General features: G+C 51.1%; 1 protein-coding gene across 4 annotated transcripts in view; it reads right to left on the reverse strand.

The window, feature by feature from the left end:
* CLUH (clustered mitochondria homolog) overlaps positions 1 to 15896 on the reverse strand; it is a 44909-nt gene extending 29013 nt beyond the window's left edge. For 3 of the 4 annotated variants that reach the window (XR_003254315.1, XR_003254316.1, XM_026070264.1), the window contains exons 1-7: positions 15436 to 15896; positions 13903 to 14950; positions 3880 to 4076; positions 1665 to 1836; positions 1365 to 1508; positions 1024 to 1151; positions 220 to 374 (exon numbers count right to left, since the gene is read on the reverse strand). Coding sequence is in view for 2 of the 4 variants with exons in the window: in XM_026070264.1 (XP_025926049.1) it covers positions 220 to 374; positions 1024 to 1151; positions 1365 to 1508; positions 1665 to 1836; positions 3880 to 4053 (773 nt within the window). In the remaining 2 variants the exon portion in view is untranslated. Of the gene's footprint in view, positions 1 to 219; positions 375 to 1023; positions 1152 to 1364; positions 1509 to 1664; positions 1837 to 3879; positions 4077 to 5096; positions 5106 to 13902; positions 14951 to 15435 lie in introns of those variants that run through there. The other variant, XM_026070265.1, reaches the window with a different exon arrangement.
* Positions 15897 to 16298: the final 402 nt, after the last annotated feature.

Below are 16298 nucleotides of genomic sequence, written 5' to 3' on the forward strand. Positions count from 1 at the left end.
CTTCCCTAAAGCATCAGCCATTTATCCACTGTGGAAGAATGGTACCAGGCATAACTGAACAGCCCAGTCCAGTATAACAACTCCTACAAACCCCTGTGAGCAGTGAATTCAAATAGGCTATTTCCCACAAAAAAGAAAGACCAAAATGTGTTCATTTTCAGTTGGCTAATGCAAGCTCACTCACTGCAGGGCAGGACAAGAGGAATCTTAGTTACTCACTGATTCAAGTAAAATCCTCTAGTGGATGCAGTGATACTGACGTGCCGATCCTCCACTGTGATGACGTACAAATACATGAGGTCTCCRTGCATCTTCCGGTTACCAGGTGGAGGGTTCCAGCCGCTCATCGTCAATACCTTTAGGCACTGCAAAGGCTATGAAAGAATGCAACAGAAGCGATTCCTGTCAGTGGGAATTAATTCCCTTGAGTGACAAAGCCATCTGACGTGCAAGCTGGATTCCTTTTACCTGCTGCCCTTGCTTGGTCCAGGAACAGAGCTTATGAGAAAATTGGTCTTAAGAACACAGCTTTCCTCAACCCATTTGCAGTGTAGTGTTTTGCCTTAATTTGCTACATCTCACACCATAAGACACAGGTAAAAACAGACACCTGGGYCTTTGTGCTGCACAAGACATGGGTTTCTGGATGTACTGGTTTTCAAATAGCAGCTTCTAAAGAAGACACTAGAACCTAAGTGGGAGGGGTATGGGAAACCTAAGGGTAATTACAGTCATCTGCAGATCCCGTCTCCCAAACTTTGCAGAAAACAGTTCTCCCTTCCCTGCTACCCCTCCCAGCAGGACAGGCCATTTTATTATGCTCTGCAGGTGTCCAGGCTCGGTGTCCAGCGTTTTGCACACAAGTTCTTGGACTTTATTCTTTYGGTTAAGCAGTGCTATTCCAGCACTCATTAAGCATCAAGCAGAGCAAATCCCAAAGTCCAATGCAGCTTTCAACCCCTGAACACCGCTTTGCTGCAAGGAATGTGCTGATAGCTGTTTAATGACACAGGAGAACTCTACCTTCCAGTCTCTGTTCTGGGGCTGAAGGGCACACAGGGGTCTCTCTTTGCTACCTGGCAGGATATGTTCAGGAGGGGTGCAGTCAATTTGTTCCATTTCAGTACCTTTCTTCTTTCGTTTTCCACTGTCTAGAACAAAAACAGATAGAAAGTTAGTGCTGAAGAACATAGCCCTACTCGACCCCCCCAATTATTCAAGCGGGAATACAGAAGTGCTCAGAGTGTTCCTCTACACTCCTGAATGACATGGGACAGCAGATGGTTATGATGTGTTTTAATGAAGCAAGGAGTAAGGGTTAGTGAAAACATTCGCCACGCTGGAGAAGCCTTTGGGCCCCATACCTCCCAGATCTCCTTCAGTGAAGACACTCAGGAACGACAGTGAATTACAGTCCACACCATTGAAAGCATCTGATGGGTCAAGACTTTTCAGAAGGTCTCGAATGTGACGTACATGTATCCTGGCTTCTCGCACTGTGTATGGCTCTGATGAGCAGAAACAGAGGAAAGAAACTGCAGTTACATGATTGCTTACTCCTTTGGCACCTGGGTCTCAAAAAGGAGAGCAGGCTGCCAGGTGGCCAAAAACAGTCCCTACAAAAACCCTCATTCATTCCCTCCCCTAAGCTTCAAGGAACTTGCCTTCCACCACCTTCAGCAACGAGCCTTCCTGCAGTCCTTCAATGGTTTTTAGCTCAGCAAAGTTATCAAGGACATTGCCATCCAGCTGCAGAGAGAAGCAAGTCCGGTGGCAGGTATCCTCTCGGTCCATCAAAACTTGGTGGATCTCTTGCACCATCTCTTGAGGAGACACCTTAAGAAAGAACAACCCAGCCAGTTATTCTCAGCCAACTCATCCTCCAGCACACACCTAAAGAGGATCCAGCACAGGGACACAAACACACTAGAGCCATCTCTGCTCTCCTAGTAACACTGCAGCGTGTCAGCAAGCTTGAGGGTAGCAGGCATGGAAGACTGCCCTAGAGCACATGCAAAAATTCCTCCTGCACGGTCTTGCCAAATTTTGCTCCTCTGTGCAGGATCAAACACCTCTTGTACCTCTTTGAGCTTGGAAAGGCAAACTCTAGCTCTTCCTCCCAGAAAGACTATTCCTGTCCCTCCTTGGAGGGTACTCCCACCTCTTCTGCTTGGGTCAGCCACCTTGGCTCCAACCCGCAGGGCTCAGCACCCATGGGCATCACAGCCTTGTGCTGCACTAAGCACAGGCATAGGACAGAGATGGCAAGAGGGCAGCAAAGGAGCAGAAGAAAGGGGGAAAATCAGCAACTCTCCCCTTATCCATCCACGTTGTGCATTTGTGGTGAGGTTTTGAATGATGTAAGTGGAAAATGGATCATTTACTCCACTCAGTCTGCACCAGTACCCACAGCGTGGTGTGGCACATCTATGCAGCACCTCTAGGGAACGTGGCCTGCAAAAGCACGTGGCTTCCGGGATGGGAGGAACCACCCCGACTTGTGCACCAGGGCTGCTCTTGTACCTCCCTGCTTTGGCTCCAGCACCACTGACACTGTTCTCAAGCTATGAAAATTCGGGGTAGTTTACATAAGCTGCTGTAAACAGCACGGCCTGCTATTATTAGCCTATTAAAACTAACAGCCAACAGGATTTAAATGGGAAAAAGAAGCTGGGCTGAGATACAGCTAGTTCTATGGGGGATATAGTTTCACTACATTTTCTGCTGGTCATGGGGAGATAAGACTTCCCCGTGGGTTTAGACTCACAAGGCTCCTCCCCCCCAAATTAAAGATGCTTCATCCAAACGGTTTTCAGTGAAGTATCAAGCTAAAACAGTATCAGCTAGGCATGTCAAAGCCCGCCCTGATCTGGCAGCGCATCGCTGTCCACGTGACACAGGCTACAGTGTTCAGCAGAGCTCTGTGTAGAGGGGAAGTAGAGACTGCATCGCTCCCGGGACCTCCAAGCAGACGCTCGAGCTCCCTGAGCCTGTGCTAGCACRTCACTGCCAAGCACAGATCAGTCCTAAGAAGCATCGTGCCAAGCCCCTCGGGCAAGCAAGAGGTCTTCCTTTCCAGTGAGTCAGGCCCAGAGGTTACGCACTCTCATCCCTCCTTYAGGAGGGCCTGGAAGCGGGAAGGCCGTTCCCTCAGTGCTCGGCTCCGTGCCCGACCCCCTTGGAGATGGGCAAGGGGGCAGCTACACCTCGTTCAACCCACCTGGGATCTGRAGCAAAAGACCCTCCCCTGCCCTTGCAAAGCCTCCGCTGGCCTGTGCCAGACAGCCTTTTGCTCATGCCTCCTCTTCTTTCCTTTTGCCCTAAAAGCCACTGCCTAGGGAGCTTCTCTCCTGCACCTTCTACGCTTTGCTGCCTCTTTCTCCACTTAACCCCATTCGAAAACAGACAAGTCAGGGAGCCAAAAGCATCCTGAGGATATTGGCCAGGTTACACGGAAAGGGACTTCCCGCAAGCCTTCTCTGATGCCTGTCCCCTCCCCACTAGCCGAAGGAAAGCGCTGTGTTAGTGCACTGGTTCAAACACTTCCCACCGGCGGCACGCACCGGTTCTGCCAGACCTCAGGGGAGCGGCGTAACCACAGGCCCTCTCCGGTGCCTCTCCCGGCGCTGAGCGGAGAGGCCCTGGCGCTGCTCCTTCCCACTCCCCCACCCGGGGCCGGGGCAGCGCTCGCCGTCTCTCCTGCCCGCAGGAGTCTCCGGGCTCGCTGCGGTGCGGAGGACACGCTCCCCGCGCGCCAGGCCATGCATGCCGGCACGTGCCAGCCCGGCCCGGCCCCCTTTCATGCCTGCCCTGCTCCGGCACTGCCTCCTCTCCCCACCCCGCTGGCCACTATTTCTCCGTCTCTCGGAAGGGAGGTACCTGCAGGGAAAAGGGCTCTATCCCGGGCGCGCAGATCTTGACAGTAAATCCCGTGTCCTGTATGACAATGACCTCCTGGTCGTTCCCATCTTCCCCCGGCTCAGCCTCCTCGTGGCCGTTCTGCCGGGCGTCCTTGTCGCCCTTGAGGCTCTCGTGCGGGCCGCTGCCGTTCATGAGCGCCACGCCGGACGAGTGCTCTGGGTAAGAAGAGGGGCATTTAGGTAAGGTCTCAGCAAACGGACAATCCTCTCCAAGTTAGGGACACAGTTCGCAACTAAATCATCGTCCTCCGGCCAACCCAGCCAGGCGAGTCAGGGGTTAAAATACAGCAAACATTTTACTCTGCAATTGGTGTTTACTAGACATAGGTGTGCCAGGCCCTGCCCTCCCTTCCCCTCGCAGCGCAATGAACACGCTCGCACTTGCCAGCGGGGTTTGCATCTTCCACAGACCCTGTGCGGAGAGGGGAGGGAAGAAAAGCAGGAAGGATGGGTCAGCACACAACACATTCAATCTAGTCTTAACCCTCTTAATTAAAAGAAATGGGTGTGTGGTGCTTTGCGGCCTGGAGGCAGCTGTAACCCCTGCACCAACACGTTACACGGCTTCCAGCATATCTSCTGGTACGCTACTGTTCAGCCAGGGAAAGGGAGGGGAAAGGACGGCAGTTGCACTGCTAAGCTGCAAGTCACATGGCAGCCAGGTTACTTCACAGCAACGCAAACAGCTCCCACACCCCTGCACGCATCAGGCCACCCTCTGCATTTTCAAAATACTTTGCAGAGATCCCATGGTGCCAGGGTGAGGCTTGGCCTCAGCAGTTTCATTTAAGAAAATGGTGACGACATTTTAGGTGCTCATTTAGACAGAAGCGTCATGGGGAGAGGGAGATCTTTGCACCTCCTTCATGCTTTGGCAATGGTTTGTTTTCCTTGCCTCTGAAGCAGACCCTGCCAGGGAACAGATCAGACAGAGGAAGCTGCAGGTCTCCTGAAGCAGCTGAAACCCACCAACACAGGCTGGGGACCGTGCTGAAAGGGGATATGTTACAGCATTGGACAGAGGTGCTACTGCTGGAACAGTAGAAACAGCCATTAATTACCCACTTGCAGAGAGGGAACAGGGAAGCCAACAGCAAACATGCTTCAAAGACGGCCGTCAAGGCTGAATTAAGACAGGGTGAAGCGCACAGCGCAGGGAACGCAAGGAAAGCTTACCTGCTTCAAAGCAGCAGGCAGACAGAGCTACCACAACCAGCCTCCGGTGCCTTTAGCATCTCAGCAGCCACTGCTCATGTTCACTGTCACCTTGCATATGTCCCTAACGGGAGCTGTTCATTTTTTCGACAGATGAAACCATGGGCAAGCCAGGCTAGAGTGCTCGGCTCCGGCTCTAACAAGCTCCAGCCATGCTGGAAAGGAGGAAAAGCACCACACAAGAATGCCCCAAGAGATCGTGTTTTCAGAAAAACAACGGATCCCCAGAGGCCTGGGGAGAGCCCCTTGTTACACCCGCACAGCCGTAGGGCCAGAGCTCCTTCCCAGCGGCCTGGGACACACGGAGAGGAGAAAAGCTATAGCCAGAAATGCAACATCTGAGGCTCCTCGTAGCCAGGACTAGCCCTTCCCTTGCGTTTGCCCCAGGCTCCTGAATTAGGTTTGGTCCAGCCCCTGCCCACACAGGGCAGTACAAACAGGGCAGGATCTCTGAACTTTTGCTCCTGCCATAGCAGCCAAGAAGGAGAAGCAGAATTTGGCCCTAGGCACGAGGCCATGAGGGAGGGTGTAGCACAGACCCGAGACCCAGCACCCCAATGCCAGCTGCCGCAGCAGCAGATGCCCTAGGGCAGGATATAGGAACAAGCACGGCTAGAGCGCGGGCAGTGAAACTATCCAGCACCTCAGACACCCGCAGGTGCCACCAGTCCACGACCATGGACCTTTTCTGACCGCATTACACACAGACTTTTACTGGCAGTTGAGAAGCGGAAGGAGCAGCTCATGAGATGTGCTGGCTCCTGTCTCTGCGCTCTTATTCCCAGCCGTGCCACCTTGCCCAACACTCCTGCTCCCGCCCAGTGCCGCGCTCTGGGCACATGTCCCAAGGGACACGGAGGCAACAGCTCCACGTCCCCTTGCACCACGAGATCCAGCTCTAGCCAGCACTGTCTTCAGTTCAGAAACAAGAAATTAAACTTGGGCTGAGAAAGAACGGCTGTCCAGCAAGTTAACCCTCTGATTTAAAGCCAACGATGTTTTTTTTTGGTGGGGTTTTTACAGAACACAGACATTTCAACAAAAAACAGCATGTTTTGTTTCAACCCCCAATTCACAGCAGCGCAAGCGAGCTGCCCGGAGGACATGCTGCCTACTCGCTGCTGACTCACTGCATACGCTCGCCCTGCTGCAAAGCAGAGCTCTACCTGCCTGCTCTTAAAGTGGGTCACCGATTCTTACTGCCGTGCTATAGCAGCACCCAGGAGGCGGGCTGCGAGCAGGGGCAGGGCTGGCCTTCCCACCGGCCACCGGCAAAGACGCCGGAAACGGCATCCACAGGGAAAAGAGTCAGCCTTCCGATTTCAGCAGATTCAAGATGGCAGAAAGGACAAAAAAGAAACCTGAAAGATATCTGCAAAGATTTTTTCCCCCGTTACTCATTCTCAGTTCCAGCGTCAAGCGGGCAAGAAGCTCTGTTTCAGGTATAAGCCCCTGGCCTGGGCTGAAAGCAGCGATGGGACGCGGTCGGGACTACGTCGCTGGAGCCCACCGAAGCGTGCCGGAAGGGCGGCTGCACCCCCGTTCTCAGGTGCTACCCACCACTCCTCCCGCTCACCGACCTCGATCCCGCTGCTATGAGCGGCAACAGGCAGATCCATTCCTCCCGCACGCTCGGCCTCTAGACGCAGCTTTGTGGTTCCAGCCAAAGGCTGTCGCTGCCAGGCTCCCCCGTACGGCGGGGGATGTTCCGGGCCGCAGCGGGGATCCTCTCCCTTCCAGCCGTCGGCCTGTGCCGCGAGTGCACCTAAGGCGCTCGTTAAGCTCTGCCCCTTGCAAGCTGGCAGCCTCACGGTAACGGGATGTTCTCATTTTCACTCTGGAGCACAGTGCGAACAAACCCTGAATACACATGAAAATTAAACTGTCCGGAAAACAGGCAAAGCAAAATACTGAAGAGGGGAGGAAGAGGAACAGACACCGTTCAATGGTAAGAAAGAAACGTGCATTGCCTGAATTGCATTTCGCACCTGGTGGAAAGGGTAGGTAAGAGGATTAAGTTTCATCTTTGCACCTGGACAAAGAGTACACGCGCCAAGGGGACAGGCACTATTCTAATCATGCTTCCTATTTATAGCGACCCTGCTGATGTGCTCAGGCACCTCACGAGCTACACGGATCGAGATCCCTGGCGTGGCAGAAGGTTCACATCTGAACACTGCCGACCGCATGTGATAATGGACGTAATGGATCTTGGGAAGTTTAGTTCTCATTGCACGTGAGTGCAACATCCTAAGCAGCCTCACCAGCCTTGCAGTTTCATACAACCGTTATCGTCACAGAGCTCCAATCGCGTTTTGGTTTACGTTGCAGTATTCGGGTTACAAGCAGAAGAGCCCTATGTTTCTTTTGCTAATGTGGACAAGGAATAAACAGGTCACTTTTTGGTAATGAGCACAGCTGGGAAAACTCAAACCAGAAAAGTGTTGAAGTGTAAACTTGCCTCCCCTCTCCTTCACCCTACCCCACGCCACAAACACACACAGCCGCCCCAACCCCTCGCAGGCACCCAAGTCTTTCAGCTACGTCAGGGGCAACAGAGAGCCCCTCCGCTGAGCACCTAGAAGTGTAAGCTTCTTTTTCCTCCTCCTCCTCCGCTGCTGCTGCTGCTGCTTTGACGACAGCACATGCACCTTAGAGCCAGCGTCACAATTTAAGCTGCCACTGGGGCAAGCGGTACGGTCAGTCAACACAAAACCAGCACCTATATCCTGAGCCTGAGATAATGTCTCATCACAGAGGAAGGAGGACAAGACTGTCTTTGGGACACACGGGATTTCTTCTGTGTTTGCTGACAGATCAGAGGCAGACGTTTCGAGCATTTCACAGCTCCCCAAGGAGGGAGCAGCAGATCTGCACTTCGACACGCTGCCCAGATCCGCGAAGGACGTTTCTGAATTCAAGGCTGTTGCCTCCCTGCAGCGGTCGGGGCTCTGCCGCGGGTCGGCAGGAAGCGCTCCGCAGGCCGCGCTGGCCACGTGCTCTTCCTGGTTGCACGATCTACGATCTAAACGGCTGTCCTCAAGTTTCACATGGCGCTGGCAGGCCTCGAGCAACTGAGCACCATGTAACAGCACTGCTGACCCTTTCTCAAGGTCGAGGGGAAGGACGGCCAAGGCACGGGATGCCTCTGCCTGCTGCAGTAGGCCAGTGGCGGCAAAGCGGAGTTTTGAGCAGCTGCTATCAAAGGCCGTTGCCGTTTCTTCTTCGCCCTTGGCCTCGGGTAAGTCTTGGATGTACTCCGTGCATTTTTGCAGGCTTTCAGTCACCGCCTCGCTGGGGATAACGTCTGGATACGGCCCAGCACACTGGGAAGCTTCTGGCACGTCCGGGGAGACGGCGCAGCTTGCGGGAGGTTTTGGTAAGAGGGGTGACCTCTCGTCACACGAATTAAAGCTGCGTGTCTGGAAAATCAGATCGGTGACATGCCTACAGCAGTTTGCAAAAATGCTGTTTCCCATGATTACAAGCAACCTGGCTCATACAGCACTGGATTAGAAAAGTTAGTTTTGTTTGCAAATCTCTTCTTTGCACACATATATTTAAGTCCCCACAAGGCAATTCCCACAAGGCAGACCTCACCCTCTCCAGTTCGGATTTGTTAACATTTTCACACAGTCAGCCCAGTTCTCCAAGGAAAATTCTTACTTGGACCCAAGGTGACAAGAAGCACAGGACCAACAACTGACTCAGATCTGTGTCCCATATACTCTTAAGTATACATCTCTTTCCTCCTTTCCAGTATCTCGGTCAGAATTAGATGCTGGATTCACAGCAGTTCTCCTGAAGCCCCTTCCAGTGACCTTCATCCTCTGCACATCATCTTCGCTGCCGCTTGCCAACTGCAAAGCTACAGAGCGCTGCGATATCCACAAAGCGCAAAACTAACTCCCGGCAGCTGAAGATCTCCTCCTCTCCTCACCGCTCCAGAGAACAAAGACATACACGTATATCTAACAAGTTCTCCAAGCACACTCTAAGAGCAGATATTAGCCCGATTGCTTCAGCCCAGAAGCTCGTTATAAATAGACTGCTGATATCGAGTGCTGTACCGGTGCAGCATGGGACAAATGTTAGAGCACTTCAGCTCTGCCAAACTTGTAAGCAAATGAGATGCATTGAATTACAAGACAAGGTTCGTTACTATGGCATGCCTAGGCCCAGGCAGAGCCATCCATACTAAACAGACGAGCATAAAAGATCTGGCCAGTGAACTAGGGAGTAGTTTCCAGACGAATTTTCTGTCCTCTCACCCTCCTCTGCCATATCAGAAATAAACAAACCACAAAACCACACACATATAACCCCTCCCCAAACCATTCCTCTCTCTATGCTTATTTAAAACATCTGACATTATGATTAAGGTAACTGATGCAGGGATTACAGAGCTGGAGATTTCTGCAGACAAGTGCCCTGGAAAGCCTACAGCCCAAGCAGGCGCGGCACAGACCAGCGAGCCCAGGGGCTGATGCGACACAGCGGGGCACTCGGCAGCCGCTGCCTCCTCCTCCTCTCCTTCCTCCAGCTAAAGCAGCAGGGCATTCGTGCTCCTCCTTGCGCTTCTGGTGGTGCACGGGCACACACACCGAACTGAAGCACTCACTGCACTTCATTCAGCTGCGGTGGTCACTTCTGCGGTCCTGGTTTTCTTGGACACWTGCAAAGATGTGCATATTGCAAAGAAGTTACACTAGGCATGCGAGACTTGCAGTCCGAACCCATCGGATCTGCCTAGGAAAGCCTTTGCGTCTGTCCAAGCAACCTGACACCCCTCCTGCCCCAATTCCCCTACAAGTTTCCTCTACAAGTCTCGAGTGCTCCACACCGCTTCCCACATGCGAAGGACCCCAACTCTTTACCAAAGAGAAGAAAAATAAGTGCCACATCCCTAGCATGAAAATCTCAACGCTAGAATGAAACTAAGATAACACAGCTTACATAATCACTTGCTCAAGGCCAACCCAGCACAAAACATACACAAGGAGGAGGACAGCTTCTCCAAAGAAAATCCTGGGACACCCAGAAGCAGTCCTCAGAGCCTTATGCTTAGGCAAACAACCTGCCAAGGAGAAATGCAATAACAGGCTGAAAAACAGACCCAGAGCTCTTTATAGAAAATTAAATCACTGACTAGCTTCTATTGTTCTTTTTAAAGAGAGAAAGAAGAAAACAGAATAAAAATCTCTCCCACTCAGATCCATGTGAGTGACAGACCCAATCAGCATAACCAAGGTTTCCCTGCTAATGTTTGTCACCCATTGGAGCTGCTCTCCGTAGCAATTTTATGGTGCAAAAAAGGCCTAACCTTAAATCCCTTAGTAACAAGGAGTATCTCCTAAGTATCTAGCATCAAGTTTGAAATTACACCTGCATCTACAACTAATGATTTTCCTGATGCTTTTGGAGGATATAGTTTTGGTTACTGGCAACTCCAACTTTCTCTCGCTCCTTATCAGAAAAGGCGAGCGCAATTGTGTGCCAGGCCAATTCGGTTAGGCACTACGAAGTCCCACTTGGAGTGGGGAGAGGTAAAATGGAAGTGCAGATTCCATTTCATTTTAAAGCAGATCTGGTAGCTAGAACAGAAGTACATTTTTTTGCAATTAGGAAAGTTACTAAGTTTAATGATAATATTTATGTTTAAATAAAGTTTACCTTTCCCTCTAATGGCCACGTAAACCTAGTCTAATGATGCAGCTATCATGTTCATCAACAGGAGCGCAACACTCATCCCTCCAAGCAGGCGGCCAGGTCAGACAGGTGGTTTACATTGTGTAACAGTTTACGTGTAACTGAATCAACAGCAATAAAAAATTAAGAAAAAGCAATACAACACCATCCTGTATTAATGATGCAAGGGCATTTAATTATGTAGAAATAAGACTGCTGGCAGTCTCTACGCTTGGGACATACACAAAACAGCAAAACTAAGCCATCCATACTCAAATTGGACCCTCAGGTGCTCCTCCCACCCCCATATTTCCACTTTTTGAAGCGCACAGACACAGATAAGGGCCGACGCTGCCAGAAGAACCAAGCGCTGTCCTGGCCRCACACGAGCAGAGCTTCGGCTGGAAGGACCCGCGGCTGCTGCGGGGCAGCGCAGGGGGGCACGGGGAAGGGGGCAAGGCGCCAGGGTGCCGGTCACCGAGCGCTACCCGGCAAGGGACGAAGCCTCTGCCTCGACAAGAGATCTGCCCAGGGTGTTTCAAGAAGCCGAGCAGCATTTCTTTACACAGGCCAAAGTTAAGTTCAGTGCAGTGCAGTATATGCTAGTTTTCCACATGTGAAGGCTGGTGTTGATATAGCAAATGCAAATTAAATTGTATCTGAATAATAAATTAAAATAAATTGTTTAATGATTTAAAATAAATTGGCTACATTAAATTATTTAATTAATTAGACACTAGCTGCAGAGGTAGCCCGGGTGGAAGTGTTTTTTAAAGAGTCTATCAGGGGAAATGGGATATAGCGTGGTCCTGCCTTCCTCTGCCTCCCCAGGGGAGGCCGCAGCTTCCCAGAAACTTTCAGCACTTGTTTAGATGCAACAAGCGCTTCTTTTAATAAGAGCCCACGGTGAAGTGTCAGAGCTGCTCTACTGCCGTCATTAAACTCAGGTTGGCTTTAACCCATCTGTGGGTACTGCATTTATGTTTCAGCKGCCTTACAACATCCGGGTTTGACTCGAGGAGGCGTGCGGAGGCCCTGCAGTTTGGGGACGTGCGAGAGAGCTCCCGGGCTCCYGGCTGACGCTGGCAGGTCCGCCCAAGACACGCGGGTTTGGAAGTCTCTTCCGCAGCACTGCCTGCTCCACGGATATTAAGTGGGGAAAGTATTCATTTCTATCTAGTGTATATCCACAGTACAGTTTGACTGGATAAACCCAAGCACTTTAAGCCACATTCTAGTCTACTTTGAGATTTGTGGCCTTGTGTTCTTATTGATACTGGAACATGTGTGTTGCAGCTGTGCCCAAGGGCACCCATGGGTCCCACAGCTGCTGGCACTTCAGGCCACAGAAACGCCTTCAGTGCTTTGCACTTGGCACCCTGAATTACCCAGCTCTGCTCTCCACGTCTGGGAACTACAATTAAGCCAGTTTGTAAAGTCTGTCTGGTCAAAACTTTGGAAATTTAGTTCTGAAAGTAGCTGGCTAAGTGACTCTGCTACAGCAATGAGTAATTCAAACATTAGAGAAACCAGGCGCAAAGACTAGGACTTAAGGCAAAGTGCAAAGATCAACACTGACAAAAACATTGCCAGCATTAGGAAGACTGTTTCTCAAACTTCTCAAGAGAAGAAAGTTGGAGGAAGGAGTAATGTTTCAGACAGATACTGTGAATAAGTCCATAATTCCTTACATGCATGTATTTTATTTTGGCACATACTTTAGTTTCAGACAGCTACTTACACAGCAAAAGCCCAAGAGAGTTAATTACCCCATTAAAGCTAGTGTGCAGCTGRACCAGGAGAACATCAGACTTGTAGACAGAGGCCACAGCCCAGAGTGAACGCGAGGCCATGGTATCGCATCGCAGTGAAGACTCCAGTTTCACCCTCAGCGAGCACTAAAATTGGCCACCACGGCCACAGCTGCTGCTGCGAAAACTCCGCGTAGCACGAGCCCAGCAGGGCCGAGCTTCCTGATCCCAAGAGCCTGGCACAAGATCCTGAGGAGCCCCAGAGCCCCAGGCCTTGCAGAGCTGACGGCAGGGAGCTCCAGGTACGACCAYGCCTTGGGGCGAGCCGGAGACATCTTCGGCAGCACCTGCCGCTTGCTTCGTCCTGCGGCGCGTATGTCTGGGCTAGCCCGCGCCTCCAAACCACACTGCGGCCCTGGGATGCCTCCGGGCCGTGCACTGCCCCAGGGAAACAGGCCRGCACATCTGCTCCGAGAGACTCTGCACCAGCGCGCTGCAGGCTGCGGTCCAGGAACTTACCCGTCCTGCAAAATCCCCTCTGCCAGGGATAGCTAGCAACCCTCACCTACCACACRCAGCACTACGAGCTGGGCTCGCACCAACGCCCCTCTTAACCCCAGCTGCCTCCGCAGCGCGGGGAGCTGCCACGGCCTGGGGAAGGCTTTGCAGACTACAGCTCTGCGGACGGCAAAGACAGGCTCAGCCCCCGCTCCCGGCAGCGGTGTGCTCTGCAAGACACGGTTTGCCTTAGGGAACATCTATACTACCATTTCCCCTCTCTCCTTCAGCTGGAACCACACTTGGTTAACCAGTGGAGAGCCTGGTAAGGAGGGTTCATATCCACCTGCCTTAGAATAACTTGCAGTAGGTCTAGGAGAACACCACAAGAGTCACAAACCTGCAATTTTACTTTGTTGGCTAGCAACTACAGAAACTCCTTGAGAGCCTGCAGTTTCAAGGGCTTTCCATACGGCTTTTTTCTTTAAAGGAGAGGGAAGTACAAACTACAAAAACAATATTTTTAAGTGCCATTACCTAATAGCACTTAGAGATTAGGAATCTTACTTTGACTGGACTGCCTCACTGGATTTTCCCCTCAGGACTGGCCAAGGAAAGGAGAGTTGAACAAGACACAGCAGTTCACTCTTCAGCTTGGGAACAGAGTTTATTTCTGCAAGTGTAGATCTACTTCCCCACCCAAAGATAGGTTTGTCAGCCGGGCAAGTGCGTCTTTGCAGGTTTGTCAAGAACCAGTGCCAGATAACCACTCATCCCAGACTAACGTTAGAAAAGGAGAACACAATAGAAAGCTCTCGCGCCTTACGTACGTGTGCAAGCTCCGCTGCATCAGCCGCGCGCAGGCTGGAGGTTAGGATTGACACTAACGTTCAGCCAGTCTTGCCACCCTGGAAGCAGGTCACGGACGGCAGATCCAGGCCCAAGCCAGCAGTGACCGGAATCACGCAGAGAGGCAGATGGGAAGATACGTGCAGTAAAGGTCTCCATCCAGACTGGAACTGCGCTGCTCCACGGGCTTCCCCCTCGCACCCTGCCCTCACTTGTGCCACGGACACCACAAGAGCGAGGTGCTCGGAGTCTTGTCTCCTGCTGCCAGAAGCCCCCAACCAGGAAGCCAGTTCAGCCCCTACTGGGGGACCCTCTACTAAACCTCCCTGCGGGGAGCTGCTTCAACACTGCTGCTGGAGAGGCAGCTCGGAGAGAGAGTACTGGTGAAAAACTGACCTGCTTCCAAAAACCGACAGCCACCACCACTAAGGGAAGGGCCAAGCCTTGTTTTTAATCTTTCACACTCTGTCCAAGTACTACCCTTTGTGGATGGGTTTTACTTCTCAAAAGCAAATAAAAAAAAGTGAACTTCAGACCTTTAAAGCTTCTGGAAACAACTTTCTAGTACAACCAATAGAAGACGACGTAAGAAAGTAAATGGAGTACTGGAAAGCCGTACTTGGAGAGGGATCAGTGCCAAGCTTCGGCATTTACAGACGATCAAGACAAACTCAGTACTCTCCAATACAAAGTTGTTTCTACAGTGTAGAAGGCAGTTATGTGTCTGCTGGTGGATTTATCCAGGTGCACGTTACTGACCTGCTTACTGCCCGTTTTCAGCTGGGAAACCGCCAGCAAGGTTGCCGAGGCAGAGCAATGGACTTGGAGGTCTCTTAATGGGAGCTCAGCCGTGGCTATCCCACAAGCAGGACTGTTCCTACCACCGTCCTCTTGGGTTCCCATCCCCCCCATCTTGTCGCACAGACACTGCATTTATCACGCTCCTTTCCCTTTTTTTAACCTTGTAGCGATGATCAGATTTCTCTTGCACAATATTCCTCCAATTCTCCCCCCTCAGGACTGTTACAACTGCATTAAAAAAAAAAAAAAAAAAGAAAAGAAAAAAAGAAGCCAGCTGCCAGCAATTCAGTCCCTTCCAAAGCACCAAAGAACCTCCAAGGTCAAGCGACAGACAGTGGTAGCAGTTCCCTAGATTAAGATTCAGTCTCTTTGACCTTGTTACTAATGTACAACTACACTTGCATCCACACCAGTTTTCCATTAATATCTTCCTTCACCGTGGGTTTGAACAGAAGACATGTCTGAACGCACAGGTGAATTAGAACAGGGGAAGAGGGATCTAGTTAGAAAAAGCAAAACTCAGGGTAAGGCAGGGACAAAAAGTATTTGTTTTACAGTGACTAGAAGCACTGCTAAATTTGCATGCAAGACAAACCTTTTCTAAGGCAGTGACAACTGCAGAAATAATAATAATCCAAGAAGTGCAAATGCTGCACACCGTTACTGTCTCTTGACCTTGTGCTAGTTAAGAAGAATGGTAACTTAACCCATACCTGCCCTCACTAGAGAGCATTATAGGATCCCAAASTGGTCACATTTTTGCATCTTTCTGCGCCCAGAACAATGAAGCAGCCTCAACGTTTTTATCTAGAGCGGAGGTGGAGAGAAGCAGTTGTCAATTCTCTTGCCTTTTAAGAAGTGGAGAAAATAACTCCCCAGTCCTGACRTCTAGCAGGAAAGAGAAAGTGCATTTCATCAGCTAGATGCYCATTCAGAATACGTCCAGTACAAAGTTATACCTACTTTCTCCTTAGTAACATTTCAAAGACTGCTGCTACATGAGAAGGAAATACAGAGTGACGGGAACAGCGGAACAAAGTGCTGATTTTTCCCGAGGAGAAAGAGAGGCCTGGGAACCGGGAACTCCTAACGCTTAATGCCAACTCCGACTGACTCTCTCCGTTTCCACTGCAATGATAGCATTCCTGTGTGGGAGGCGTGTGGCAAGAGGTTTTGATAGGCCAGCAGATGAAACAGRTATTTTCAGCTGCCAGTACTGGCCTCAACCTGATGCTTTAAGAAAACGCAAGAGCCTTCCTCTTCCCTCCCCCCCAGGTCTCATTAGGTGCCCGACCAATTAAGCAATGCTAAAACACGGAGGGGATTTTTCCTCCTCCCTCCTCCGCAGCCAGCTTACACTTTGAAACGCAGGGATTACACAGTGTAACTTTTTAACCTAGTTATTGGAACTGGAAATGTGACACCCATTAAAAAAAAGGCGGAGGGGGGCGGGGGGAGCTTTCAACACTGCCTTCCCCACACGCTTGAATTACTTCCAGTCTGCTCGGTGGCAGAACACTGACGAACTTTGGTTTAAGTGGCAAACTTCAAAAATTCACCTCGTGACCGTAAAAGC

Source organism: Apteryx rowi, unplaced genomic scaffold (genome assembly GCF_003343035.1).
Source record: "Apteryx rowi isolate R43461 unplaced genomic scaffold, aptRow1 scaffold_307, whole genome shotgun sequence".
In the NCBI taxonomy this organism is placed as follows: domain Eukaryota; kingdom Metazoa; phylum Chordata; class Aves; order Apterygiformes; family Apterygidae; genus Apteryx; species Apteryx rowi.